Consider the following 27272-nt stretch of genomic DNA (forward strand, 5'->3'; position numbering starts at 1 on the left):
GCCCCTCCTTTTTTAATAATAATAATATATTGTGATAATTTCTAATAATTTCTTGATTCTTTTTCTAATAGTTTCTAATAAACTTGTGATTTGCCTTTTTTAATTGCTGCTGGATAGCAAGCTTATCTTCTGAGCAATATATTATAACACCCAGCCTCTCACTCCTCTGATCACTAATGGTCAGTCTAAAGCCCATCATTGTTTTGTTGGTTTTTTTCCAATATATGTCACTCCAAGCTGTGTTCTCCTAACCTCTCTTTCAGGACTTGTAACTACTTGTTTATCTTTGCAAGGATCGTGGCTTCTGGGTTTCCCTTAAAGCCTTTGGTGGAGGTCTTTGTCAAAAACCTTTTGGAAATGAAAGTAGGCTCTATCAACAGGGACACATTTTTCTGTGCTTGTTGATCCTTTCAGGGGTTGCAGTAAGTTTTAAAACAAGGTCTCCCTTAACAGCAGCCCTGTGATTCTTTTCTGTCCAAACATATTTATCTATGTGCCCATTAATTCTACTCCTTCTTGTAGTTGTTACTAACTTCCCTGGTACAGTCATACTAGTTTATAAATCCCAATTGTCTCATAGTAATATTTAAAAAAAAATAAATTTGTCATTTTTTTAGTTCCCCTCTAAAGCAGCCATAAACAATATGATATACAACAATGTTAATACAAAAATTCATCAGTGAGTTCCCTTAGGTCCTTTGAAGGAATGCTGTGTGATCCTGCTGACTTGTTGCTGTAACAAGCAAATACTCTTCTGTGTTATTTTATGACCTCAATTAGAGATATCCTTTATATGCTGAGGGTTCAGAGTTTGAATACGGCAGTGAGGAATGATGATGGCTTGATGATGGCTGCTCATGGCTTGGATAGGCTTACACTTTGCTGGGTGAAAAACTGACTGGATGGCTGAGCCCAAAGAGTAATGATGAATGGAGTTAAATCAGTTGATGGCCCGTCACAAGTGGTGTTCCTCGGGGTTCAGTATTTGGGCCAGTTCTGTTTAATATCTTTACCAATGATCTGGACCAGGAGATGGAGTGCAACTTCAGTAAATTTGCAGATGACACTAAGTTAGACTGGAGTGTTGATCTACTTGAGAGTAGAAAGGTTCTACAGAGGGATCTGGACAGCCTGGATATCGATGGGCTGAGGCCAATTCTGTGAGATTCAACAGCACTAAGTGCTGGGTCCTGCACTTGGGTCACAAAAACCCCATGCAATGCTACAGGCTTGGGGAAGAGTGGCTGGAAAGCTGCCCAGTGGAAAAAGACATGGGGCTGTTGATCTGAACATGAGCTGGCAGTGTGCCCAGGTGGCCAAGACGGCCAACAGCATCCTGGCTTGTATCAGAAATAGTGTGACCAGCAGGACTAGGGAAGTGATCGTCCTTCTGTACTCAACACTGGTGAGGCCGCACTTGGAAACTGTGTTCAGTTTTGGGCCCCTCACTACAAGACATTGAGGTGCTGGAGCGTGTCCAGAGAAGGGCTATGAAGCTGATGAAGGATCTGGAGCACAAGTCTTATGAGGAGTGGCTGAAGGAACTGGGTTGTTTAGCCTGGAGAAAAGGAGGCTGAGAGGAGACCAGATCGCTCTCTATGACTACCTGAAAGGAGTGGATGTCAGCCTCTTCTCCCAAGTAGCAAGTGATGGGATGAGAGGAAATGGCCTCAAGTTGCAGTAGGGGAGATTTAGATTGCATGTTAAGAAAAAATTCTTTACCGAAAGGGTTGTCAAGCATTGGAACAGGCTGCCAAGAGAGATGGTTGAGTCACCATCCCTAGAGATATTTAAAAGATGTGGCGCACAGGGACAAGGTTTAGTGGTGGACTTGACAGTGTTAGGTTTACAGTTGGACTCCATTAACTTAAAGATCTTTTCCAACCTAAATGATTTTATGATTCTAAGAAAGGGTTATCACATACTAAGAAGACAGGAACACGCACTAAACCCCAATATTTAGAAGAACAGTCTTAAAAATGAAGAAACGCTTGCAAATTTGGAATATCTAGAACTGACATTTTCAGTACCAGCTTTATTTGCCTTAGAGTATGCATTTATGATAGTCTTTAATTACTGGATCAGATACTGTTCCGGGTTTTTGCTTCTTTTTTCCATCTGATCTCCTCCTCAGTGCTCAAGGATCAGCATAGGAGAGCAGCATCTGACTGTGCGAGAAACCAAAAATCCTACTGGTTTCCAAGCTTTCCAGGTGTCGTAGTTTGCAACCTGAATGTTGGGGTTTTTTTTTTCGTTACAGTGTATTTGTATTTAGTTCTTTTAAGCTTTCAGAAAGCAGTACTGCAAGTTTAAATCTCTTCCGCTTTACCTATTATTGTGTTGTGGATTGTAAATGTAATTGCTGTTTTCCAAACCTTCTTCCACTGTACTTTTGAGAAGACTTTTCCAAGGAAAACTACCTAATTTCTATACCATCCTAGGTGTGTGTTTTCTGGATCTACAGATTGATATGTATATATTATTGTCTAAGGTTCACACCTGTTTATTATCAGCAGTATTATTGACATGGTCTTCATTACTTGTTAATTGTCCATTATCTTAGTGGTCCATTGACTTTTAAAAAAACACTTCAATTCAGCCATTTTAAAATCAACATATATTTTGATGTCTTTCCTTGTCATTAATGGATCTGCGTACTCTTTGTACTATTTCCTGTTACTTATTTTTAAAAGCCTTTCTTGTTCCTACTGACTTTTTTTTTAATATCATTGTCTTGTCCTGCCCTTCTGCCTCTTTTCCTTTTGCTCTGTTGATTTCTTCATTTCTCATCCAGCTTTGTCTTAACCTCCAATCCTTTGAGCACTGTCTCAGGAAATGATATTGACTGCTTCCTTTCATTTTTATTTTTCAAAGTCTGTTGCACTTTGTTTCTAATCTTTCAAGGGCTAGTCTCCTATTTTGCTGCGGAGGTTCACTATTTACTCCCACTACATTATGTTCCCAGTTTTTTAAAAAAAAATCAATATTGTATTTTTCACATCAGATGGGTTATATTTGTACACTTAGCCTCAAGTCAATCCACTCTGCACTTAGTAGTTAAATATTAGTTGGAACTGTAAATATGTAATTAACTAGTTTTCTAACTAAAGTACTCACTACCTTAAAACTTACTTGGTAGTAGTTTTAACCAAAATGAGTAAAGTGCTTATAGTTAGGTTAGATAAGGCTTTAGTAGAAATGTTACTAGCTTGCCGACACTGTCATGAATTTCTGCATACATTTTTTCAGTGATAATCCAGCAGTCATTGCTAACCTATTGGGTTTCCCTTCCATCTAGTTCATTTATCCTCTGTGTAGCCTGAGAATGCTGTGAGAGATGGATTTGTCACTCAGAAGATATCTGGTGAGTTTTAAGCTCACTGGAAATATAACAAATTGATCCCAAAGTTGGTGCAGGGATTTTTCTACTATTCTCTAGTCTTGAGGTTCAGAGGTGCAATTCCCGTCTGCGCAGGTTTGTTTTTTTTTTTCTTTTGTGACTTTACATTAATGTTCAGATAGTAACTTAGGGATCTTTTTGGAATTATTTTGGCCTGTAATACCTACAGTCAGTATCTTGTTCCCTTTCAAGCTCCAGTGTAGATGTTGCTTTTATTGCTGACTTCTCTTTGATGTGCAGTCTGGGAGTGTTAGCTAGCTGGTACTTCATATGGACCATCACTTTTGTGTCGTTGTGTGTGCGTTTGCATGTTTCTTGTATCCTTATACAGAGTTTTAAGCCTGTTTGATAACCTCCTCCTATTCTTACAAAACTGCCTATCAGTGAGTGTTTCTGGTAGTAATGTAAAGTGGAGAGTCCTTACTACAATAACTTAAGTGACTAACTTATTTAGTGATAACCTGTAACAACATCCTCACTGAAGAAGGGAGTGAGTTTCTTCATAGTTCTTCACAATGGGTAATATAAAACATTTTTTTATCTGCTATTACTTTAAAAAAAAAAAGAGAAAAAAGGAAAGCTTGCTCTTAGAAGCCTGGTTCTTTAGTCTACTTGGTTTTTAGTTAATTTGTTCTTTTGGTAACCTTTTTATCATTTCATGGGACTGTGTAAAGGAGTTCAGGAAAAGCAGGTTAATAGAAGAATATAGACTCTAAAGTGTTCTAAAAGATGTGGGTTTTGGTCCCAGCGGAGACTGACACTCCAGCCTACTTACTGTAGCTGGAATGTATTGATTTTCTTCTCCCCCATTTTAGCTGCACCACTGAATTAGGTATTGTGAAGCATCTTTCCCTGTGAAGAGAGGAAAAACTGTCATGAACTTTTTCACCCTAACTGTACAGCATTTCAGACTAGACTCGATTGAATGGAAAAGACTGTAAAGACTCCTAAAAACCTTGTACCTCAGTTCCCCACCCTCATTTCTCCCCTCCAACAGCTGTTCCAGTAACCTTGAGAACGTATGATAGATGATTGTAAGAAATTAATTGTTAAATCTTTTTTCATTAAAACCAACAATAATACAATAAAAATCTGTGAAAACGTTGCATTCCTGTGGCATGATCTCCTAAGGTTAGCAAAGTGGTCTTGTTCGGGTTTTCAGCAAGATGTTCAGTTACTGTTATAATTGGCTGATGAGTAGGTTTGGACCTAACTAGAATGCCAGTGTTCGATTTCACAGTGTCCTCTGTGAAGATATGTCACCATTTACCCTGGCTTTAGTGACAATTTTCTAAAAAGGAAACTCGTGGGAAATCATTATGCTGTTTATATGTCTCCCTTGTTGGAGAGCATTATCCTGTGATATTTTAGCACTGTTTTCCACTGCATGATGGCATCTAGCTAAGGTTAAGGCAGAACAAGTCCCTCTGCAATTTTGTGACTATATTTTACTTGCTGAAGGAGAAAAGATAACCGACAATTAAGTATTTCAGATGTCACTGAAAGAACATGTGCAACTAATCAATGACATCCTTAGGGAACATGATTTTATGAAACTGATAAGGTAGAAAAATTGGGATTTTTGTGATTTGTGCTACATAATAATAATTGCACTCTTTCGATGAAAAAGACATTTCTGCTGATGTAAACATCAGGCTTTCCCTTGTGTTGCTTTTTTTTTTTTTCCTGAAGCGCAGAGTAGTTCATTAAAGTGTGACAGTAACAGATAAACACCCTTTACGATTTTCTAAGAAAATATGGCGCTTATACTCTTGGTTCAGCTGAAATCAATGAGTTTAAACAATTTATTTCTGGAGTCACTTCCCAAATCACTTGCCAGAGGTTGTGTTAGGTGGTTTAGTTTTGAGGATTTTCTAAATTTATTTGGGGAAGGAAATAACACCTGCCATTTTTTTCTTAAATTAGTCTACTCAGCACTCTGGGGCCCATATTTGAAACTCATTTTTCTGATCGTGGTAGAATTTGGATGTATTAAAAATTCACATTACTAACAAGCTAATTGTGAGATTTTATTTCTTTGAAAATATGTATCTTTACGTTTCTGATTGCACAGCAAACAAGGCAGTAGTCATGTTTACAAACCAATGTCATACATTCACTTGAAAAAGGCTACAGTTGAGATTATAGCCTTGAAATTATAGACAGTGATTTAGAGACTCTACCTGCTGGTTCCTTTTCTGCTCAGCTATTATTGAAAGATCATCAAGTCTGCAAAATATGTATTTCTTACAAGTTTTCTATCAGAAGTCAAAAAACTGTTGTCGTATGGGTTATTCTAGGTAAATCGGGACAATTCTGAAAACATTTATTTCTGATTTAAGAGGGGGTCTTTGAACAATTTAAATAGGAAGTTGAGAAAGCTTGCATTCTTCTCTTGACATCCACTTTGAGCCACCGCCAGAGGTAGGAGAAGCAGCTAGACAGACACACCTAATCCAGTGTGGCTGGCCTTTTTTTTGCTGTTCTCAATTTTTTTTCTCTTTCCTTTGGTTTCTACCATGTATATTTAACGTCTGGATTATGTGATGGCCCTTTTTGTATCAAAGCCAATGAAGTCAGGCCAGAAGATAATTTGCTCCCCTATTAGCATAATTAACTTGTACCTTCATTTGTTTTTCAATTCTTTAAAATGTATGTCACATTACATCAGTAGAAAAATCGTCCTGTGTTCAATGCAGTCATTCCTCCCTTCATAAAATTCTGGAAATGACAAAATTCCCAATCAACAGAAGTGGCATCCAAAACACAGTGCAGTGCAGAATTGCCTTTGCTTCTCTGCAAATTTCAGATTTTCAAGTTTATTGATCACCAAAGCGGAGTTCTTGGCAGTTAGCAAACTATATGGATTAACACACTAAACCAGATGCTATTTGCTTACATCTTGTGAAATATATTTGGTCAGGGCAGGGTTAGCAGGTCTTGGGTTGACTTGATGCATGTCATGAAAAAAACCTAAAAGAAACAGAATGAGATATTAACCTGGAGTGAGCGAAAGTAGAAACAAATAGGTTTGTAAGAGCTGCCGGCAGTTTTCCTTTTATACGGTGATGTATCCTTCTCTTCTTCACTGACAATCACTGTTCTCTTCAGCAGCTTCAGCAGGCAGCTCAACTTTTGGAAAAAGCTGTCAAGATACGTGACTATGAGATTGCTCATAAGCATTGGATGCCCTTAAACATCTTTATGCAACTTTTTGCAGTTCTTCATTGCATATAATTAGTAAGATGGTTGTATTTGAGCAAATCATACGCATTGTTATGCTGTTCACACACCCTCTGAATATGGATCCACCTCCACCCCTCCTTCTGTGCATAACCTGAATGCAGAACAGGATAAATTTTGCAGCAGCAGAGTGCTGATTTTGCAGTATGCAAATGAAGTGGCATTTTTTAATGCAGCATCTTCATGTAGAGGTGAACTGAAAGGCTGAACACTTGCCAACATTTCAGACTTGCGTTTGTTGCATCCGTTAAAATCTAGAACAGAAAAGTTCAAAAGCTGCATTTTTCCCCGTTCTTTTTTCAAACTTGTGATGGCCTCAGCTATTGAAGAAACGTAGACTCTGAATTCAGATTTGCAAATATAACATGAAAAAAAAACCCAGTTGTCAAAAATCTTGGTTTTCAAATGTGTTTCTCTCTTTAAACCTCTGCACATCTTGTACATTTTAAACTAACTGGGTTTTCGTTACACAAATAACCAAATGATTTGCTATAAAGCCAGCTATAAAATCTAGACGACCTCTAGATGTATCTTCCAACTTAATTTTTTTATGATCCTTTTCTCCTCTACATACCACTGTGTCTCCCTAGTGATATTGTAATGTACACACGCAGGAATAAGTTACCTCCTGAATGTAAGCAGAGTAATTTTTCTTCCCATCACAGTCTTGTTTCTTCTCTAGGTTTCGTTTCTCCTAACACAGGATGTGAAAACGAACAGGATGAACGTGGATAGCTTTACTTGCACAAGTCGTTTTGTTTATAAATCTAGTGAAGTTTCTTCCAGGATCCACTCTGGATCCAGGCCTTTATAAAGGAAAGCTTTTTAGGGAAGAGCTTGTTGCTTTCATTTACCTGGGGAGTACGTGTGTTATCAGAACATATGGCAGTATGAACAGTAAATAAATAGGAGCTTAGTCTTTCAGGTGAGACACTGGTTGAATTTATTAACTGTTTTGTTTGTCTCGTGAAAATTAAAGATCACCAATTATTTTTGGTCTGCTTCTGTGAAACCATCAGAGATCTATCTTCCTTTCCTTTAAGTGTCACTCTTTCATGATGAACATGCACCTAAGCATCTCATTTGTTTGCTACATATTTTTAAGTGTACTTGTAATTAATTTACTGAAAATTGTAAATCATCTTATCAATGGCAAGACAAAGGAGGATGGAGTCTGGCCATTATGTCACTGCTGTGGAAGAATGGGGCAGGTCTAGCCAGCAGCTCCTGGGTCAGAGCTTTGTCATTAAGAGTTACAGTGAAGATACAAGGAGTATGTTGTAAGCTGATCTGTCAAGCCAAGCAAAGAGTTTTCCTTGTTAGCGTTTACCAAGGCATGCATTAATAAAATTGCACAAAGTGGAGACTTCCTGTTTCCACTGATGTGCCAGACAGGAGTCTTCTGTGAGGTGAATGCAAAAGCACTGAGCTGTAGCTGCTTTATTTTATGTTTTAAATAAACAGAATTTTATTCACAAACGAGTGTGCCAATAACTTAGTTCCAGAACCAGACGTCTCTGCTTGAGAGGCATCTAGCTTGGCACCAGTGATGGCAGGTGAAAAAGAATGTAGTAGCGTAAGCTGAATATACTTACATGTGATTCATTAAGAACTGTGGTTTCCCTATTGAAATGAAGCACTCCAAAATAGGTGTAAAAAAATAGAGAAGAACTGAAAAGTGTTGCAAGTGGAAAATGTTTTGCTAGCTTGAATAAAAGTGTGTGATATCTAAAATATTAAAAAATCATGGGTTTCTATTGTGCTTTTTTTTCTTTCAGACAGTCATTTTAGAAAACGAAGAGCTCCCTAAAATATTTCTTGATTTCCTGAATGTTCGCCATGTACCTGCCTTGCCAAAAGCAGAAAGCTGTGGGTAAGCTCCCATTTACTGAAGAATACATGGAGGCCAAAAGGCTCATATCCACTCAGTGCTGATGCAATTCCATTGACTTAAAATGGTCTTGCTGCCAGCTCTAACGCTGTAAAATAAATGGGCATTAGGTTCATGTTAAGTATGTTTATATATCCCCAAAAGGTGGTAAAATAAATCCAGCCTGTTCAAAGACAGAAGTGAGGTTTAATGTAATATTCTTGGAAAGCAAAGGAGAGTTTAGATGAGAAAAATATGATTTTCTCATAGATCTTGAAGTATCTACTGAAATAGAGTTTGTCAGATATTCATAAACACTCACTAAAGTTGCATAAAGAGCCTTTGCGTATGTTTTATGGTCATAGCATCTGGACAAAGTAGAAGTTCATTCTGTGATCATTTTATGATCTCCCTCTATGTGTTTGAAAATGAGGTCTTTCACCTTTCTGATGACATCTACGCCAGTGACCCCATTGCCCTTTCTCTGGGAAGGGTTCTAGATCAGGGTGGGAGAAGGGAATCTTAGTATGATTATGATGAGTGTAATGACTACAGAAATACCCAAAACCGTGTAACTGGAAGCTCTGCTGCCATCTGCAGCTATCAGAATCATAGAATCATAGAATGGTTTGGGTTGGAAGGAACTTTAAAGATCATCTAGTTCCAACCCTCCTGCCATGGGCAGGGACACCTTCCACTAGACCAGGTTGCTCAAAGCCTCGTCCAACCAAGGTTTGTAGGGAGAATAATTTATTTTGCCATGCAAGCTTGCGTAGCTGGAAGGTCCAGCAGCGTAACCAGAACTTGCTCCCCTGAAAGCTATGTGGCCCTTTTCCGTTGCGGATCGCAGTGGAGAGGAGGTGAGCTGAAAAAAGTGGAGATAATTTTGAGGCCGTCTTACGCTCGGAGGTGTCTGTGGCTCAGGGCAGTCTCCAGAGTGCTTCAGAAGCTAACAGACTTGTAGTTTTCACTTGTAGTTAATGACAGCAGCCAATACCCTCAGTAGGACTGTACCCCGTCGCTTCATGATGTGCTTGTGAACCTGTCTGTTAGAGTAAAACGCTGTCGTTTCCAAGCAGTGGTTGTTGTAAAGGGATTCGAGCTCCCGCATTCATTTCATCGCACTGCGGTATGCAGCTGCTGACCAGAGGAAGGCTGCTCCCTTTGATGGCTCTTAAAGGATTTGGTTGTTTGTTTTTTTTTATTGTAGAGTTAATATTGTTGTAACAAAAGTTTCCTCTCACTTTACTTGCAGCTCTTTTGATGAAACAGAATCTGAAGAATCAAGGTGAGCTTGATTCCTACTCTTCCTAGAGAGACACTAGGTTAATAAACTACTTGAAATTATGGGCATTTATTGTATTTGTTCCTTGCTTGACAAAATAGCAGTAGTTAGCATTAAAATTAGTTTGTTAAATATTATGGCTACTTTCATCAGCTGCGCTAGATCCATCCATTTGCAGTGTGAACGGAGCATCATTATGCTTGTATTGAGAAATTCCTTACAAAACCCTAATGGAATATTGCTAGCTCTGAAATATTTCTGGGAATGTTTCTTACCCAGTGACGCGTATTTTTCATAGCAAGAAGATTTAGCAGAAGGAATTAGAGGTTTGGCTTCCCCCCTATGCATTTCACAGAGCTTTGTATGTACCTGGTTGCGCTGCTTGGCACGTGTATGTGCAGAGCAGAGGGGAGAGGGCTGGCGCTGGCTGAGGGAGGACGCCTGTAATGTGACCAGGGTCGGAGGCAGCCCTATGTGGTGGGGCTTCCAAGGACCTTCTCTCCAGGGGTGAGGTGTACAGCAATGACTTCGGGGGCTGAAAGAAAGTGGTGAAGTTTTGAGTCTGTCTGGTGGCCTGAAGAGCCTATAGACCCTGGAGCCTGGTGGTAGGTGATCTTGTAGCCTACATTGCAAGCACCAGGGAGCAGAGCTGGATCAGGAGGTCTCAAAGCCAGCTGCAAGCTGCTTCTCCTGGGGTTGCAGCCCCTTCACCTCCAACTTCACGTTGGTGCTTTCACTGTGTGGCTGGGGAGTGGTGAGCTTTGCTCCCAGGAGATAGAGCCTGCCCTTTTTGGGCAGCGCTGGTGTGCCGAAACGCACCGGCGTGGCTCCTGCATGGCTCGGCCACCTCACTTTATCAAAGCTAGTTTGTAGAATATTCTGCTTGCTGTCCCTTGATACTGACATCCCTGTTCTTGACCTTTCCAGCAAACTGTCCCACCAGCCTGTGCTGCTGTTCCTAAGGGATCCATATGTCTTGCCTAAAGCCAACGGTAATCAAACCTGTCATCCGTTAACAGCGCTTTACTGATCTGACCCTGCACCGCATAAACCACGTTATTATTAATACTGGCCTAGTCGAATGACACTAGTCCAAAATCTAATATCCTGCCAATAAAACGATAGTTCTTCTGTAAGAAACCATTAAAACACGAAGTGGGGTGGATGATTTATAAAAGGGCGGAATTTTCTCCCCCAGTTGTTCTCGCAGACAAACCTGCTGAGAATTCAAATCAAAAGACGAAGAACATTGCTTTTCTTTTCTTCTTGTTGACCCTTTGGGCTGTTTTGCCTGAAGGATTTGAACTTAGAGGCTCAGTCCTTTGTAAGCGCTTTTTCCCTAAACACCAGTCAATCTACTGCGAGCATGTTTGTATTTCCATTTGGATTATTACTGTTTCTTACCATTTATAACCGCTAGAGCTTTTTTTTTGGGGGGTGGGGGGAGAGAAGTTATACTTTAAGTATGATTGATGCATTTCACAGGACATTTACATTAGCTTCATCTTTTAATATATGGTTCAAACGAGTTTTCAAATAGCTAGTTATGACCCCTTTCTAAAAATAAAAAATTATTTGCATTATTAATTTAGAGAACTTGCCCTCTGTCTTAAATTAAATGTGTGCAGGAAAAAAAATACCATATTTAGTTGTGTGTTCCTCCTGGTTTTGTCATTTTACTTGTTTGAACTGTTACTTCTACTAAATTTTGTATTAAAAATGTAATACACTTTCAAGGGAGAATTTTCTTCCAGAGCTGCAAATTAAGTTTGTTTTTTTTTTTAATGTGGCATTTTGTTTGATTTTACAAAATACTGTGTTGGAATCAAGAGTCAAGTTCTTGAGCTGCCTTGAAAATAATGAAATTTTTAAGAGTAAATTTAGGAAAGTACACTTGTTTGCTTTAGTTTCTTAGACAAAGAAGTGTATTTCCTTGAGATTTTCTCAAGATACATATGAAAACCTGAAGGGAGGATGTAAAGAAGACAAAGCCAGGGTCTTTTCAGTGGTGCCCCATGGCAACATCAGGAAACATTTTGTCTCTCTGAGGATGACTGAGCACTGGAACAGATTGTCTAGAGAGGTGGTGAAGTCTCCATCCTTGGAGACGCTCAGAAGCCATTTGGACATGGTCCGGGGCAACGTGCTGTAGGTGTCCATGCTTGAGCAGGGGGTTGGACCAGATAACTACCAGACATCTCTTCCAGCTGCATCCATTCTCTTTGTTTTTTCAAGTTGTTCTTCAAAACCATAGGGACTGGGTTTACAAATTTTGGGAGGGTTAAATAGCCTCTCTTGCAAGTAATATCCACTCTAGCTGGTAGTGTGGCCCAACAGTATTGACCCTATGGAGTCTTACTGAACTTAAAGTTGTAGTTCTACAGTGACACAGCAAGTGCAGAGGTCCTGCGTGACCAAGGTCCACATTGGAAGACACATCACAGGGTCGTTTTTTTTTTCACTTTGACTTAGCAGTAGTCTGGTCACGTGGACTGAATGCCCGTTTGAGGCCGGAGTGCAAATCACAGGGTTGTTGAACCGAAGCACGGTAAGGGGAGATGGTCACCTCACAAGGTTACTCCTGACCCAAGTGACAACAGCAGTGGGCAGAGGCACACACGGAGTTACCTGTGTCTAAAAGTTGGCCCAGATGCTGCCTGTAGTCATATTTAGAGTGAACCACATTGTGTGTCTCCATGTCACTGTTTAATGTTCCTCTGAATTGCAAATTTGGATTCCTCGAGCGCAGGATGTAAATTATGGACATCGTTTAATTCCATACTGTTCCTGAGAGAGAAAACGGATTTCATATACAGTTATCCTGAAAAACGAAGTCAGTGCTTAATGTTTCCAGCCCACATGTAAGGTTTTCTTGTAAGACTTGTATTCCAGGTTTTGCAGTTCTGTGAAAGTATTCATCTTCCTTCCCTACTGTATGTTCCGAGTAAGGCTAAGCTTCCTTTTCTTGAAACCATTAGGAACTTTATAATGAATATTGTACCTATTCTTTAAGTAGTGCTTTACTTGGATTAAGATAAAAGCCTCTTCCAACACGACATGTCTAAATATTAAGTAGGCCTCATTAATGACATTGAAACAAAGGACTTTTCACCAAGGCATTTTTTGGCCTTGACACACAATATTTGGAATAGGGCAGGTGAATATTCTTTGTGTTTGAAGACCCTAAACCATCAAATTCATTTTCAAGTTATTCTTTAACTTAATGAATTAAAACACAAATTAGAATGCGAGTTGTAGTTTAAAAAGGGAAGAAGAAAACCAAGTCATAAGTCTAAAGGCTCTACTAGTTGACTCCAGTCTGGTTAGAAAGAAACAAGTTTTTGCACAACTACCATTGCCTTTAATTCTTCTTCTTGGTTTTCCGTTTGCAGCAAGGAGAAATTACAGATGAGCTTTCTAGAATTTTCTCTCTCAGATCAGTTCTCACTTCAATGTACTCTGATTCCTTTGTAAAAAGCAGCCAAGGCTGCTCAAACTATGACTAAAAGTGTCCCTTAGGAAGTAACTATTCATTGTTCGTACTCTTTGAAGAAGGTGAACTATGACAGTTGTTTGGATCAGAAGTGGAGTTAGTCGTTCCTGGATACAGGAACGTCTGTGTTAACATCATCCTGTAAAATAAGAAATTGTGTAGAATTTCTTATTGTTACAAGACAACTTTCCAAAAATAAGATTGATAGTTACAAACCTCACTGATTTTCAGACTCACTTTTTCGTGATGTATCCAAGAGAGTCTGAGTGCATGAGCAACATCACTTTTTGTGTAAGATGGCCACTTCTTTTGGAGGGGTTGGGGGGCGGGGGGGGAAGTTATGTACTATTTTGAAGAAAACTGAAGGAAAAATCTAAAATGCTGCAAACCAAAAATGACACCTCAGAAGCTAAAAAATGCAATCTCAGATTTACTGTGACTTGTTTGAGAATTGTTCTGCCGATTCCTTAAGCCATGCAAGTATCACCGATCTGCACGACTGTGCTTCAGTGTATTTATACACTTCACTTAAATAAAATACTTTATATTTTTAAGCAACAAAGCCTCACAGTAAATCTGATGCTGTAAAGTTGTATCATTTTTTAGTCAATACTCTTTTTCCTATGTATACTGCATGTTATCGAAGAACCAGTAAAAACTGGTTTTTGGAACTGCAGCATTTAATTTAGAAGGCAAGCATCAGATTGCCCTTACAAGTGTATTTTTAATAACGTTAATGACAACAGCATGGGATTATTCTACCAGGGTGATTTGGGACAGCTGAGCTTGCAGGACTTGAGGAATCATTATTGGATTCAAAATATTAGCAAGTAATTTATAATGGTGACTTACTATGAGAAGCAAGGGGTAGTTATGCCTGTATTGTTTATGATGGAGGCTGCAGTTCATTAAAACATCCGGAAATATCTCTGTAACATCTGTAATACACTGGAATCACCTTATTAATACCTATGAGGTAACACCTTTAAGCTAACAAGGATTGCTTTTTTTCTTACCAAGTCCAAATCTACTTTTTGCTCAAAATTTTCACCTCCAAAATGATTTTAGCAAAAGAATTAGGGGCAAAACCTAATTCCCACCCGTATTAGGTGATCTAATTTGTCAAGTACCTACTGATTTTTATAAAAGTTGCATCTCCTCTTTTTGAATATCCTTTAGGCTGATAGGTGAAGGAAGGACTGGATTAGTGTGGAAAGTTCTGTATCAGAAACAGCCTGTTCTTCTAGGCAAACCCATTTCCTAGTGTACTAGCAACTTTAAGATCGTGAAACGTGATCAGAGATTCTTACTCTTAATGCCCCGTGATTTAAGCAAACCCTTCATGAAAAATGCAGGAGTCGGTGCATTTGAAAAATATTTTCCCTTCAGTAACGTACATCCTGCCACGCCTCTGTGTGGATCTGTTGCTGTATTCTATCAGGTAATTGTTTCAATGCTGAATTTAACATGAAAATTAAGCGTGTTTCCTCTACGTCTGTGGTGAGAACATAGTGGAGGGTTTTTCCTTTAGGTATTATAGGATGACTTACAGTTTATAACACGTGACGCTTTATGTTGATTAGAGACAGCCTGAAATTTTCCTGCCTCAAATAATCATCTGTGATTGTACGGGCATCTTCAAATCTTCTCAGTCTAAACATTGCTGTAAACCACAACGGAAAAACAGCTTTGAAGTATTCCCAGTAGCAATCTTGGAATTCCTTCAAGTATATTGAGATTTTGTTAGAAATTGAATTGCCAGTGTAATCCATCTTCCTTGTGAGAAAAGATTCAGATAAAGAGCTGGAGCCTAGCAGCATTAAGTATTAGAACATCCCTTTAAATCAATAAGCTACAAATCTGGCAGCGCATTCATGCAATGCCCAGCGCTACACTAATAAAGTGGCTTTAGTGCTGAAACAGCATTACTAATAGCACATCCCCAACACGGATAAACAGTTGAGTGATGCAGGAACCCAAATTATAGGAGGCCTCACCTAGTTAAGTTTCACAAAAGCATTTATATTGTACTGACATAGATAAGAAACCAAAGTTTTTTCTTTTTTTTCCTTTTTTTTTCAGATGACTTTCCAAACGTAGTTATAGAAGGCATTCTACATGGAATATTTTATCCTCATTTACTGCCCAGGTAGAAGTGATGCGTGGCTAGAAGAAGCTGAAGCAAGTCCCTGAGTCATGGTTAATGGAATTAACAGGAATAAAATTCTGTCATGTGAAAATTATGCTCAGAAGCGAGAGGCACAACCTCAGTTTTAGTTCAAGCATTCTCTCTTTTTAAATAAAATCAATGTCACTACAATTGCTGCTTTTAAAAAAAAATATGGAAACAACAGTATTGAAGTTATTTATACCTTCTCTATATTAACATGCTCTACCTATTTAACACTAAAAGCTGAAAGTCATACACTGAATTACACTAACCTTTAAAAAGAATTGAAAGCTTTTCTAATTATTTCTGTAATTTCTATTACAATCACACTAAACTTTTTTGCACCAGGATTTTTCCCAGCGCATTACCCATTGCTGGCAGTGGATAGATTGAAAGTGCTGGCACTGAAGAGAACGTGTGAGAAATTGCCAATTAAAAAAAAAAATAAAGCAAGAAGGAATTGAAAGCAACTTAAAGTATTTTATTCATTTTTCTTAAATTATTTTTAATCTGCTCCATAATATCAGGTTGGAAAAGAGCCAATGCAAGTGTATGGAGAGTTTCTATTGGAAAACATGCTTCCACATTCTGAAACACATAGCGCTCTCTCAGGAAATTTTCTAGATTTCAGTTGAAATGATTTTATCTACCAGGAGATTTTACGTGGCATTTATGCGTCTCCATTCAGTTATGACATCCAATCTGTGTGTATGTTTACTCTTCAAGTCAACTTGCAGACTGTATTCCACATCTTAACCTTTTGTAAGTCACAGAGCAGACAACTCTGTGGTAAGCTAATGCAAGAATGCAATTATGTAGTAAAATGATAAAACTGATACACATATATATATATACACTTATATATGTATGTATTTGTTCAGATTTAACTGGAAATTTGTACATGTGCTACTGGACATTACCAGATAAATTACTAGAACATGAACGTACTGCTCCAGTGTGTTTTTTGTGTGTTTCTAATCGAACAAGACACCTCTCTGAGCTTGTGTCATCAGAGATGGGTCTCACCAGCATCTCCACATAAAGAATGAGAACATAACTGGGTGTCTGCTCATTTAAAACTCTCAGCACCGTGCTCTCTGAACATGCTGGGCTTATAAAAGGGTATGTCTTGGGGGAAGAAATCCAGCATGACTGAACAGCCAGTAAGTCACTGGGCTCTTCAGAGGAAGGGTGCGTTGCACAAAAGCCGCAGCGGTAAAGCTAGAGACAAGCAGAAGTCTAATCCTGGAGACGCACAGGTTGCCTCCTGCCAACTGCTACATCTGTTTTAAAGTTGCCTGGGAACAGTGAAAAACCTGGGACTTGTACAAAAGGTAGGCTGTGACTGCAGCACTTGTTCAGGCAGCAGAACACTCTACACTGTCTGTGGGATAAACCTCCAGGAGAGCTTTCAGCTGCTAGCAGAAAGCTGTTTGGGCGAGGGAGCCTGAGGTGTTCTCACTCTTACTTCCTAGCACTGCTTCCCAGTGCTGCTTTTCAGAGAATTTTACTTTGAACAGCCAGTAGAAAGAGAAATGAACAGAGGTAAAACGGAAGTGTGACTGCGTAGTACTAGGCAAATTCTGAGGCGTTCAGCAAATTCTCCTCTAGCTCTGTTTTAAAGAGGACAGCAGTCCTTTCACAGCTCTGAGGAAAAGTGTCTGTGTTTGCCCTCAGGAGAGGGCCCAGGACTGTGGAGAATGAACCAGCAGATGCACCCCTCTGACACATCAGGAGGACCTGAGGGATGTTCCTGCCTGCCGTGTTTTCCTGTTTCCTTGTGAGGGGGGTGCCAGCAGGCACCTACAAGCTCTGCGCTGTAGTACTTACTCTTCCCCTGCACGACTCAAAGTCTGGATACCTCAAATGGGCTCCAGGACACCCTTAGGAAACTGGTCACTACAAAGACGAGCGGTGTGCTGCCTGCTGTGCAGGTGGATCAATCCTACCTCAGACCTTGGCATCAGCTCTTCTATCCTGAGTTCTAAAACACTGGAAACTCCAGAGAAAAAGTCCACATCTCTTTCCTGGGGACTGCTACGTAACTTTATTTAAAGAACCTAACAAACACAGCTCTCTCAAAGCGCTACCTTGCGCTGACCTTGTTTAAAAGCCACCAGTTAAGTTCTAAGCTTATAGAGTCATTTAAAAAGCGTTACGAAAATAATGAACCTGAAGTTGCATCTCTCACATACAGCAAAACCGCATGAGAAAGCATTTGAGCTTTATCGTAAGTAACATTAGCCAGGTATTACAAAATTCACTGTGCTGGATGGAAAACCAGGACTCTTCGAAGTTTTCATCAGTTCCTAATGGATGGTCTTAAATTTAACGATAGACAGAGCTCCTCTTTCTTCATTACAGGATTGTATCTGAATACTGTGGTTTTCTGAAAGACAGCAAGGCCTTTACCTGACACGTTAAGACGAGGTAAATTTGCTGTCCCTGCTCTAACCTTACAACCTCATTTCCTGGGAAGCAGCACCCCCTGCATATTTTGCAGAATCAACTGAGGCGAGAAGAAAGGCCTTTGGGAGGGTATAAAAAAAAGCTCTTCATTAAGTATTTATTTGAAATCAACGTTTATTTATTCAAAACACTTCTCTATTTTACTTTTTTTTAATTTTTAAAAATGCTGATACTGTTACAGAAAATATTTTCAGCTGAAAAGGCAGAAACAAATACTGCAAAAATTTCCAAATAAAACAAAATCACTGTACTTCAAACCTTGAAAAAACAGAAGTACTTGTAAAATTTTTCATGAAAAACTCTTTCTGCAAGATCTCAGATTTAGTGGGATATGTCTTAAATTTCAAGGAGTGACAGCTCCAAGGTGTTACAGAAACCATAATTATCTTTTATGTATTTGGCAAATCGTAAGTATTGTCTAAATATAGCCTCCTATGTTTTGAGGAGAAAACTCAATGGACACTTGAGATCTGTCAAAAACAGGCCTTAAAAAAAGTGATACTTTGCATTCTGACTGTTGGTCTCACCAGTCGCCAACTTCAACTACAAATGGCTCTTTTACAGCTATTTTGCCACTGTTCACAATCACACAGTCTTGAAGGGGCCGGTCATGTTCATCTGTCTGCTGGAGTTCTATCAAGTGCACCACAGACTGTTTAAAAACAAAACAAAAAGCAAACAAAAAAAAAAAAGGAAGAGAAAAAAGAGTTCAGTTTAGCCAAGGAAACTCAAGTGTCTCAGGTCTGTACCAGGTAAAAGACGACTTGCTCCTAGTATTACTGTTTAATAAGTAACTTCTGAACAAAGACCTTGACCCTGTTGAGTTCCCACATACTTTTCCCCCCACCCCCAACATGAACAGTTGTGCCACTCTGCAGCCCACTCACAGCTCACAGAAGCATATGGAGGGCTGCTTGCCCTTCTACAAAAACTTTTGGCCAACAAAAATACTATGAAGGGGCAAATGGAAATATCCTTTCAGCTGATAGACCTAGCACGTACAGGATCTATCTGCAGCCTATGAGCAGAAAGTGAATCCAGGGATCATAAAAGGATGAGCTGTAATTATTTTTCTAATCATACAGCATAACTGTGCTTCAAGAAATCTGACGACTGCTTTTCCCTGTAGTATAACAAACACACACAGATTTTACGTGTGGTACCATGCCCTCCAGTCAGACAGGTACAGGTGAACTACTGGCCTTACGCTAGGCAACTAACTGAAGTGGTATTTTTAAAGGACAAAATTCAGTTCGTAGTATTGGCAACCTGGCTTTGGATATCTGTCCATTAATCTAACTAAACTAAAACTTAGTCTAAGTCTCCTCTCAAAAGTCTTCAGCTACTACTGTAGCTCGTGAGAACTGAATTCAACATGAATGTGGGAGTGGGGGACAAGTGTTCTGACAAGGTTTTCAAGCTCCTCAAAGAACTGGTCAGTGCAGCAGTTCATGTGTCCCCCATTAACTTCAAAACACAGATTCAATGGAATAATTTAAAAGGAAAACTAGGCTAATAAAAGTATAATCAGTTGGAAGTACCACTTTTAAACTTTTTCTCTTTGGCCTTTGATCAGTTTTGCAGCTATATACAGTTTGAGAGAATTAACTAGATTTTTTTTTTTTTTTTAGTTTTTAAACAGATCTGAATATATGTGTTTGTATACTTTAATTCACATGCTTCCAAAAACCCTACCAGTGAAAGTGTTATCCATAACTAGCACATGCTACAAAATTAGATTCCAGCTTGTATAAATACAATTATTTCATGGCTAAGAGCGTTAGTGAAAGGGGGACCTGAACTTATTCCATTTGTAATCTGCAAAGGTGTCAGCATTGATTTTAGTGGTTAGCGGTCTGAAACAAGAGCTGTGAAAGCCAAAGGCATGATTTAAGTTTCTATTTCTGCAGCCCCCATTTTCTATTTCAGTTCTAAATCGTCCAGCTCCAGGCTCTTCACAACCGTTTTCCACCACGTATATATTAGACAAACACTCAATTATTTTGAACCACAATAGTGTAAGTTACACTAACACGGACAGAACATGGCAGAGCTCATCCAGATTTTCTTGGATTAATCTTGCCACTATTAATCTTGCCACTACTTTTAGCTTACCATTCCATCAAGGACTTTGCCAAATACTACATGTTTTCCATCTAACCAGGAAGGCTTTGTCACACTGATAAAGAACTGGGATCCGTTGGTGTCTGGGCCAGAATTAGCCATGCTAACCCATCCAATTCCATAGTGTTTGAGCTTGAAGTTCTCATCTGGAAACTTTTCTCCATAGATGCTTCTTCCTATGGCACAAAATAAGAAAGCAAACTTTAAAAAACCAAAACAAACAAAAAAAACACTCCTTTTTGTTCAAAATGGGAAAAACAAAGTATAAATAATTCAGGACTTGAAGATTCATTGAGTAAGCACAGCAACATTACTGTTCCATCGTCAGTGATTCTGTAAGTTGAAGCATTTTGCGTGTAAAGAAAAAGATAAGCTACAACACCACATATAAGGCGAGAATATTTAAAGCTGATGATGCTCCATCCTTTGAATTCAACAACCAAGCCAAGTACCTTCAAAGGTCCTGCTGACATACACCACTGAGCAACAGTGGACTTCACCCTGTTCAACAAATTTACGTAATTATGGCCACTAAAAATAAGATTGCCATGTTTTCTGACAGTTTTAGTCTTCACTTTTACAACTTTTTCTCCTAATAAGAAATTGCTTTAGACATGTTTAGAAATACATGAAGACCAAAGGGAAGTTAGCCTGAAAGACTCACTGTGGATTTGCACAATCATTACGTGAGGATTTTGATGTTTCTAAAAGAGTTCAGAAGAGAAAACATGACTCATGTTTAAACCAGCATTACTTTGAAAAGCAAAGGCTGCCTGACTCATTCTTTACTTGTACTGTGCCTAGCACAATGGGCGCTGCTCCCAACACCACCAGATACCATCCCGATAAACATTATTAGCAGGCAAACAAACACTGCCTACCTTTAATGCTAAAACTTTGTCTTTGGTATTTTAGCCTTCTCCATTGTTCACTGCAAGGAAAAGGAACGTGTGTTTTCCATTCCATCCCAGCGGGGAAATCACTAACAGTGGTATGCAGACAGTTCAAATCGTAGCACGTGAAGAATGTGCGTGTAAAGGAAGAGAAGAAATGAGAAGCCAGAATGCATGCAACGCAGGAGATGCTGCACTGGGACTGCCCCTCTTCGTGGACTGAAACGGTCCTCTGGAGGCTCAGGAGGGAGAAGTGGTACACACAGCCAGAACTCACACCACTAGTAGGTTTACGGTTTTAAATTTAGTAAGAGAAAAAAAGGGAGAGGGCGTGACCCTCATCATCTAATTTCTCTACTCCTGTTTTGACATTCCCTCCCATACCACATTTCAGAAGGTTCCACAGAACTGGCGGAGCTGAGGACAGAGAGGACAGCCTACTCCTTCCCTACCGGCCTTCCCTCTATGCGCATTCAGTGTTTCATCACGGATTAGTTTTCTGCTGGATGACTTGAACTGGTTCACATATACATGCAATTAATGACTGCCTCAGGAAAGGAGCGCTGTCGCAAAGCCAGACCAGGGCAAGGGCAAAGACATCCATCTCTTGGAGACAGTATGTTGTCAGAGCAGCTCAGCTGGTCACGTGGCTCCAGCCCACCACGCAAAGCCATGCTTCTTGAATTGGGACAAGTCACAGACAGAAAAGAACTGTCTGCAAAAACTGAGGTCAAAGGATGCTCTACACATACTTATAATCAGGTAATCCAAATAACTGCAGCTTATGTTCCAAGATGCTTGGAAAAGTACTAGATGCTCTAAAGCAAATTTTTTTTTTTTCATTTTTGCGAGCTGAAAGAATGAGGGAATACACTGTTTTGCCCATCTTTTCAGCAGACATTCAAAGAAAGGAAAGGGAACCTGGAAGATACTAAGCATGTTACCTCCTGATCCATCTCCAGCTGTAAAGTCTCCTCCTTGAATCATGAAGTCTTTGATGACACGATGAAATTTACTTCCTTGGTATCCATATCCTCTCTAAGAAAATGAAATAGTTCTTTAAATGAATATAACATCCAATTCTACACAGTCAAATGGAAACACGCATGTGGTGAACGGCCAGACTTCACAGACTATACCGCCACCGGCGACAATACTGGCAAGAAGCAAATTAAACTGAGATGCAGGTGAATGCAGCTGGGCTGCATCGCCACAAGGCAGGTACTGTTCAGGTGATCAAAGCCACTGTCTTTATTTGACTGGTACCTGACCACAGTATCTCGACACGCTAGATCTGCACAGCAGGGACAGACTGAGGTGGAGATATGCAGCATCTCAAAATTACATCTTGTGAACCAAGCCCCAAGGACCTGAGAAGACGCACACCAGTGCACAGCCTTGGGGATGGCACTATTGCACAGACTCCACTGGATTAAGATTGACAGTTCACAACTGAAATAGCATTAAACAAATATTTACTCCCCAATCCAAACTTGAGTACACAGTGGAAGAAAACCGCAAACGTACTTCTCCAGTTGCCAGCGCAATGAAGTTCTCCACAGTCTTTGGGACAACTTTTCCAAACAATCCAATTACAATTCTGCCAACATCTTTGTCTCCAATCTTCACATCAAAGAACACCTGAACATTTTTGTGAAGAGAACAAAAGTTATACAAGCATGTGCACATCAAAAAGGCCAAGCTTTTGAAAGCATAAGGTGGTAAGAAACTGCTTCTGGCTGGTCTATACTAATAGTATCCTTCAATTCCTGAGGGTGCTGTTTAAGAAAAATCCTTTTAGAGCTACCAAAATCAGATTATGCAGAAGACAGTTTGACAACTGGTGACTACCCATTTTGATTCCTACTGCTTTTAAGCGCTCAGTGAGACTGCTGTATCACAAGTTTGAAGGTAGCGTTCAAGATTTCTCCCAGACATGCATGTCTTTAAAGCTGCGTGGAAACGATGAAATACAAAAGTAAGGAAGAAGAACGACGCTATTCCAGTGTAGTGAACAAGAACAAGGAACTATAGTACTGACACTCCCTACAAATTATAGTTTGCTATCCACTCATAATCTTCACTGTACAGGTGAAAAGCCTAAATATCACTAAACTGACAAACAGTGGAAAGAAAATCCTATGGCTCAAGCAAGGAGTCACTTCCCTAAACATGGAAACCTGACAGAGAAATAACCAGGCTACATTATTCAGCTGATTGCCTAAAAGCCTCAACGTAGATGTTGCTAAAAAGCAACTTCAAAAAGGCAAATGAGTTATAAAGCATTTTAATACCATTCAGAATAGATGAATGCATATTTGAACGTGCAAAAACGTTCCAACAATTACTGAAAATAAGAACAGCTGTCAGGAAATGAGGCATTTTGAAGTTCTGAAAAAGTTACATAAAGACCATTACGACTTCTAGGAAACAGCAACGTGTGTTCCTATGATGTGGTATTTGCTGTTCCTTGTGGCACTCAACCAAATATCACTTGTCTGCAACGCTACGGAATTAGTCCAATAATGATAATAAATGACCATGGGCTCTCCAATATGAATGCCTCTTTTCACGCTCTCCTACTAAACATTTCTACCGTTTCTCGATCTTCCATGTGGTTTTGACTGTTGAACTTTTGGCTAATGCTATAAAAGCTCCATAAAGAAAATAAAATTCCTTTTGATACACCTCATTCGTTTCCTTGGCACTTGGCACTAAATAACATACTTCTTAGATGTGTGGCTCTCAAAGTATTAACAGCACACTTTCACTAACTTCTGAACATTTTTATAAACATAGCTCTCTGAATTTTGCCACCAGCATTATATATGTATGGGGTACTGCCTGCCTACGTTTTCTAAACACACCTTATTTTGCCTGGAAACATTGTCCTAGTAGAAGGACTGCCTAAAATACATAAGCACATGTAAGTAACACAACAGAGGCTACTGAACAATGACCCCAGATAGTAGTAACAGCAAACTTTCACACAGCGCATGGAAACAAGTCCATCACACACTGTAAACCTAACCTAACCTAACCAGAAGGCTCCAACCGTGGCAGAACTGCTCACTGAAGAAGCAAACCCAGCACTTCCAAAAAGTGTTGCTTCGGCTTACTCTGCATTTGTGAACAAACAGTAAGTAGCTCGCCTCCTGTCAGCACTCCACACACCTGTGCTACACACTTGGTGATTTCTGGGACACTCGGCACTTCCTAATTATACACCACATAATGTGTCTATGCCTATTTCTGGCCAGGAAATCAAATACGGAAATATTTGGTAGCCCCAGATGCCATTTTTGCATAGAGACGCCATGTTCTTTTAAGCATATTTCCTTGAGTTCCCTGGAAAGTCAGTAAGCCTGTAGAGACTAGTGAGCTGTCAAAACAGCAGTCTCAAGTCTCGAAAAACATCTGGCCAGATTATTCACCAAAAACTCTTAAAGAAAATAAATATTATAAATTTTCTGTCTTATTAATATTTACATAAATATTTAATCTTATTTACAATTTGCAGTAAGTATTTGTCCTAGTTTTAGCTGGGACAGAGTTTTTAACAGCTAGAAGAGCTCCGTGTTTTGGTTTTACTCAGAGGCTCACTCTGAGAAGAATGCTGATAGCAAGCTGATGTTTGAGACTCCTAGGACTTTTCAGTGTGCCGGAGTGCAGAAACACAGCGGGATAAGGGGGGAGCATAGCTGGGACAAGGGGGACACGATTCCCCTTGTGATTTGTGGTGGAACTTAAGATTGAGGGCCAAACTGGCCAATTAGTATTTCATATCATGCAGCGTCATGCCCAGTATAAAAGTGAGGGGCAGCCGGGAAGAAGGGCTTTTGCGCTTTGGCTCTTTTGCACTTCTGCTCTTTTGCGCTTGCTGCACTGTTGCTCTGCTGTTTTTCTTTCTTTTCTCTCTCTCTGCCCCTCTCTATTTCGGGGCCTCGCGTTCATCCGTGATTGCAGCTTCGCGACGAGACGGGCTTCGCATACGAGGGGGTGGTGAGCACCTACACTGTATTAAATCATCTGTATTAAATCATTCTTATCTCAACCCACGGGTTTCCCGTTTATCCTTTAATTCTCTCCCTCATTCCTGGGGGTGGGGGAGGGGGAGTGACCGGCTGGGGGGGGGGGGGGTCGACCTAACCCACGACAGTATTTCAAAATTGAAATGAAAAAGAGTGCACCAGTAAGAATGGCTGGTTCTCATTAACATATTCAATTTACACAAGATGGTGTATATCAAAATGAAAAAACAGCCAAGAGTATTCAATTATTCATGGGGGGAAAAAAAAGTTTACTGTGAAAGAAAGATCTCATGACTCCTAGACACCAGGTAATATAATGACACATGAATTCCTGATAAACACAGAATACTGCATGCAGAAGAGGACTATACAGCCACAGCGAGGGGCCCTAAATCGGCTACCACTCAGAAAAGACATCTGGAGTCACCCTGAGCAGTTTGATGAAAACTTTGGAGCTGGGCTTGTGAAGGTCAGAGAAGGAAAATGAACATCAGAAATAATTAAAAATGAATAAGGACAAGAGATGGGCGTAATTTTTCTATGCTACACATCTGTACTGTGCATTCACACCCTGAGTGCTGCATGTAACTCCAGCTTCTCTATCGCAGAATGATCAAACCAACCTAAGAAAACGTAGAGAAAACAGCAGTACAGATGCTCAAAGATCTGAAATACCTTTTATATGAAGAAAGATTAAATAAAACTATGCAAGCTGGAAGAGAGAAAACTGGTGTGGTTTGGTGAGCTCTGTAAAGTTGTGACTGGTTTGGACAAGAAAAATTGGCAGTGGCAATTCTCTATGTCCCAAAGCGTAAGACTCAGAAAAGGGCACAAAATGAAATGCCAGGCGCGAAGTGTGAAGCAGCAAAGTACCTTATGCATAACTGGACTGTAACCTATTGCCAGAAAATTATTTGGAGGCCAAAACGTGTGAGATTTACCCCCGCGAAAAAGTCAAATGCATGAACTAGAAGTCCATGGCAATGAAGCTGTGGACAATGAAGGCAAAAAAGTACAGCCTGTGGCTTAGGAAGCTGAGGCCGTGCCAGAGGAAGCTGCTCTGCCCCTTCCCTGTCACGCTTTCACCAGTGCAGGTGTCTTTCACCAGGAACACAGCACTCGCTCTTGAGTGTAGGTGGAAAGGTACACTTGCGAGCAGAAACATTTCATCCCTCCTTTATCCAAAGCCAGACTAGACATGCCACTTCCTGCAACGGCAAAAACTTTTTGGAAAGAGATCCCGGCATGTTGCGACAGGCAGGTCCATCCCCATGCCGCTGCCAGGCGGCACGGCCCCCAGGTCCCTCTCTCGGGCAGCGACACCTGCAACGTGCCAACCCCGTCCCGCCTGGGAAGGAGACGCTCTCGCTCCCAGCCCGCAGCTCCCAGCCCGCAGCACGCTCGGCAGCGCGGCACGGCCGGGGCTGGCTTTTAACCCGCACCCGGCGCCCGAGCCTGTCGCGGGCAGGAAGGGCGAGGGAGAAGGAAACCAGGAGGCAGTAAAATGACGAGAGTTCCAGCAAAGAGGGGGGGGACAAAAAGCAGACACGGCACAACAGCTGAGCCGCGGGGCAGCGAAAGCCGCACTGCCGCTGGCGACAGCAGAGACCGCCCGAGCGAGGATGTAATTACGGGCGTCAAAGTCACCATTCCCGTCAGCCAGAGGCAGGCTCGGCTCACTGGAAGGCTGAGGTGTGCCAGCGCTCACAGAAAGGGGACATGCCCAAAGGGGTTAAAAGAAAAAACCGAAAACACTTACAAAACGGGTACGTTAAGGCACTCGTCCAAGCGCCCCCCACCCCCCCCCCCCCCAAACCCGATCCCCGCAGGGGCCTCTTTTCCGCCCGGAATCCGGCCCGGGAAGGAGCGAGCCAGCGAGAGACCGGCGTTTCTCTGCCGAACAGGGGCGAGAGGCGGCCAGGCGGCCCCCACCCTTCAGAAACTGCTGCCCAGCAGAGGGGCGCGGGGCTGGCGGAGAAAACACCGCCTGCAGGGGCCCGCGGGGGAGAGGCCGCAGCCCCCTCATGACCGACCGATCCCGACTCGCCTCAGGCCGGCGGCCGGGGAGGCCTCCCTGTCGGCGGAGCCGCCTGGGCGGCAGGCGAGAGTCACCTTGGCTGTCACGCTGGGTCCCCTCTTCTTGAAGCCCTCGGCCGCCGGAGCCAGGACGCAGAGGCAAGCGACAGCGCCGAGGAACGCCGCCGACCCCCCGCGGGCCATGGCGCTGAGGCGAGTGCTGCGGCGCCTGCGCCCGCCGCCGGGCGGCTCCTCCCGCGCCATGTGGCGGGGGGGCT

At 41.0% G+C, this 27272-nt stretch overlaps 2 protein-coding genes across 3 annotated transcripts in view; one reads left to right on the forward strand and one right to left on the reverse strand.

The window, feature by feature from the left end:
- SNX24 (sorting nexin 24) overlaps positions 1-15444 on the forward strand; it is a 93787-nt gene extending 78343 nt beyond the window's left edge. The window contains exons 4-7 of one of the 2 annotated variants that reach the window (XM_086629801.1): positions 8426-8516; positions 9769-9801; positions 10726-10790; positions 15374-15444. In XM_086629801.1, coding sequence (XP_086485927.1) covers positions 8426-8516; positions 9769-9801; positions 10726-10790; positions 15374-15444 — 260 coding nt within the window. Of the gene's footprint in view, positions 1-8421; positions 8517-9768; positions 9802-10725; positions 10791-15373 lie in introns of both variants that reach the window. The other variant, XM_086629800.1, reaches the window with a different exon arrangement.
- A 3009-nt stretch (positions 15445-18453) lies between these two features.
- On the reverse strand, positions 18454-27258 carry PPIC (peptidylprolyl isomerase C). The gene is made up of 5 exons (XM_086628864.1): positions 27091-27258; positions 22475-22588; positions 21892-21985; positions 20046-20230; positions 18454-18582 (listed from the first exon to the last, which is right to left on the reverse strand). Exons 1-5 carry the CDS (start codon positions 27256-27258, stop codon positions 18454-18456), a joined length of 690 nt encoding a protein of 229 aa, XP_086484990.1.
- Between the last annotated feature and the right edge of the window lie 14 nt (positions 27259-27272).

The sequence above is a fragment of the Tauraco erythrolophus genome, chromosome Z, assembly GCF_009769465.1.
Source record: "Tauraco erythrolophus isolate bTauEry1 chromosome Z, bTauEry1.pri, whole genome shotgun sequence".
Taxonomy (NCBI): domain Eukaryota; kingdom Metazoa; phylum Chordata; class Aves; order Musophagiformes; family Musophagidae; genus Tauraco; species Tauraco erythrolophus.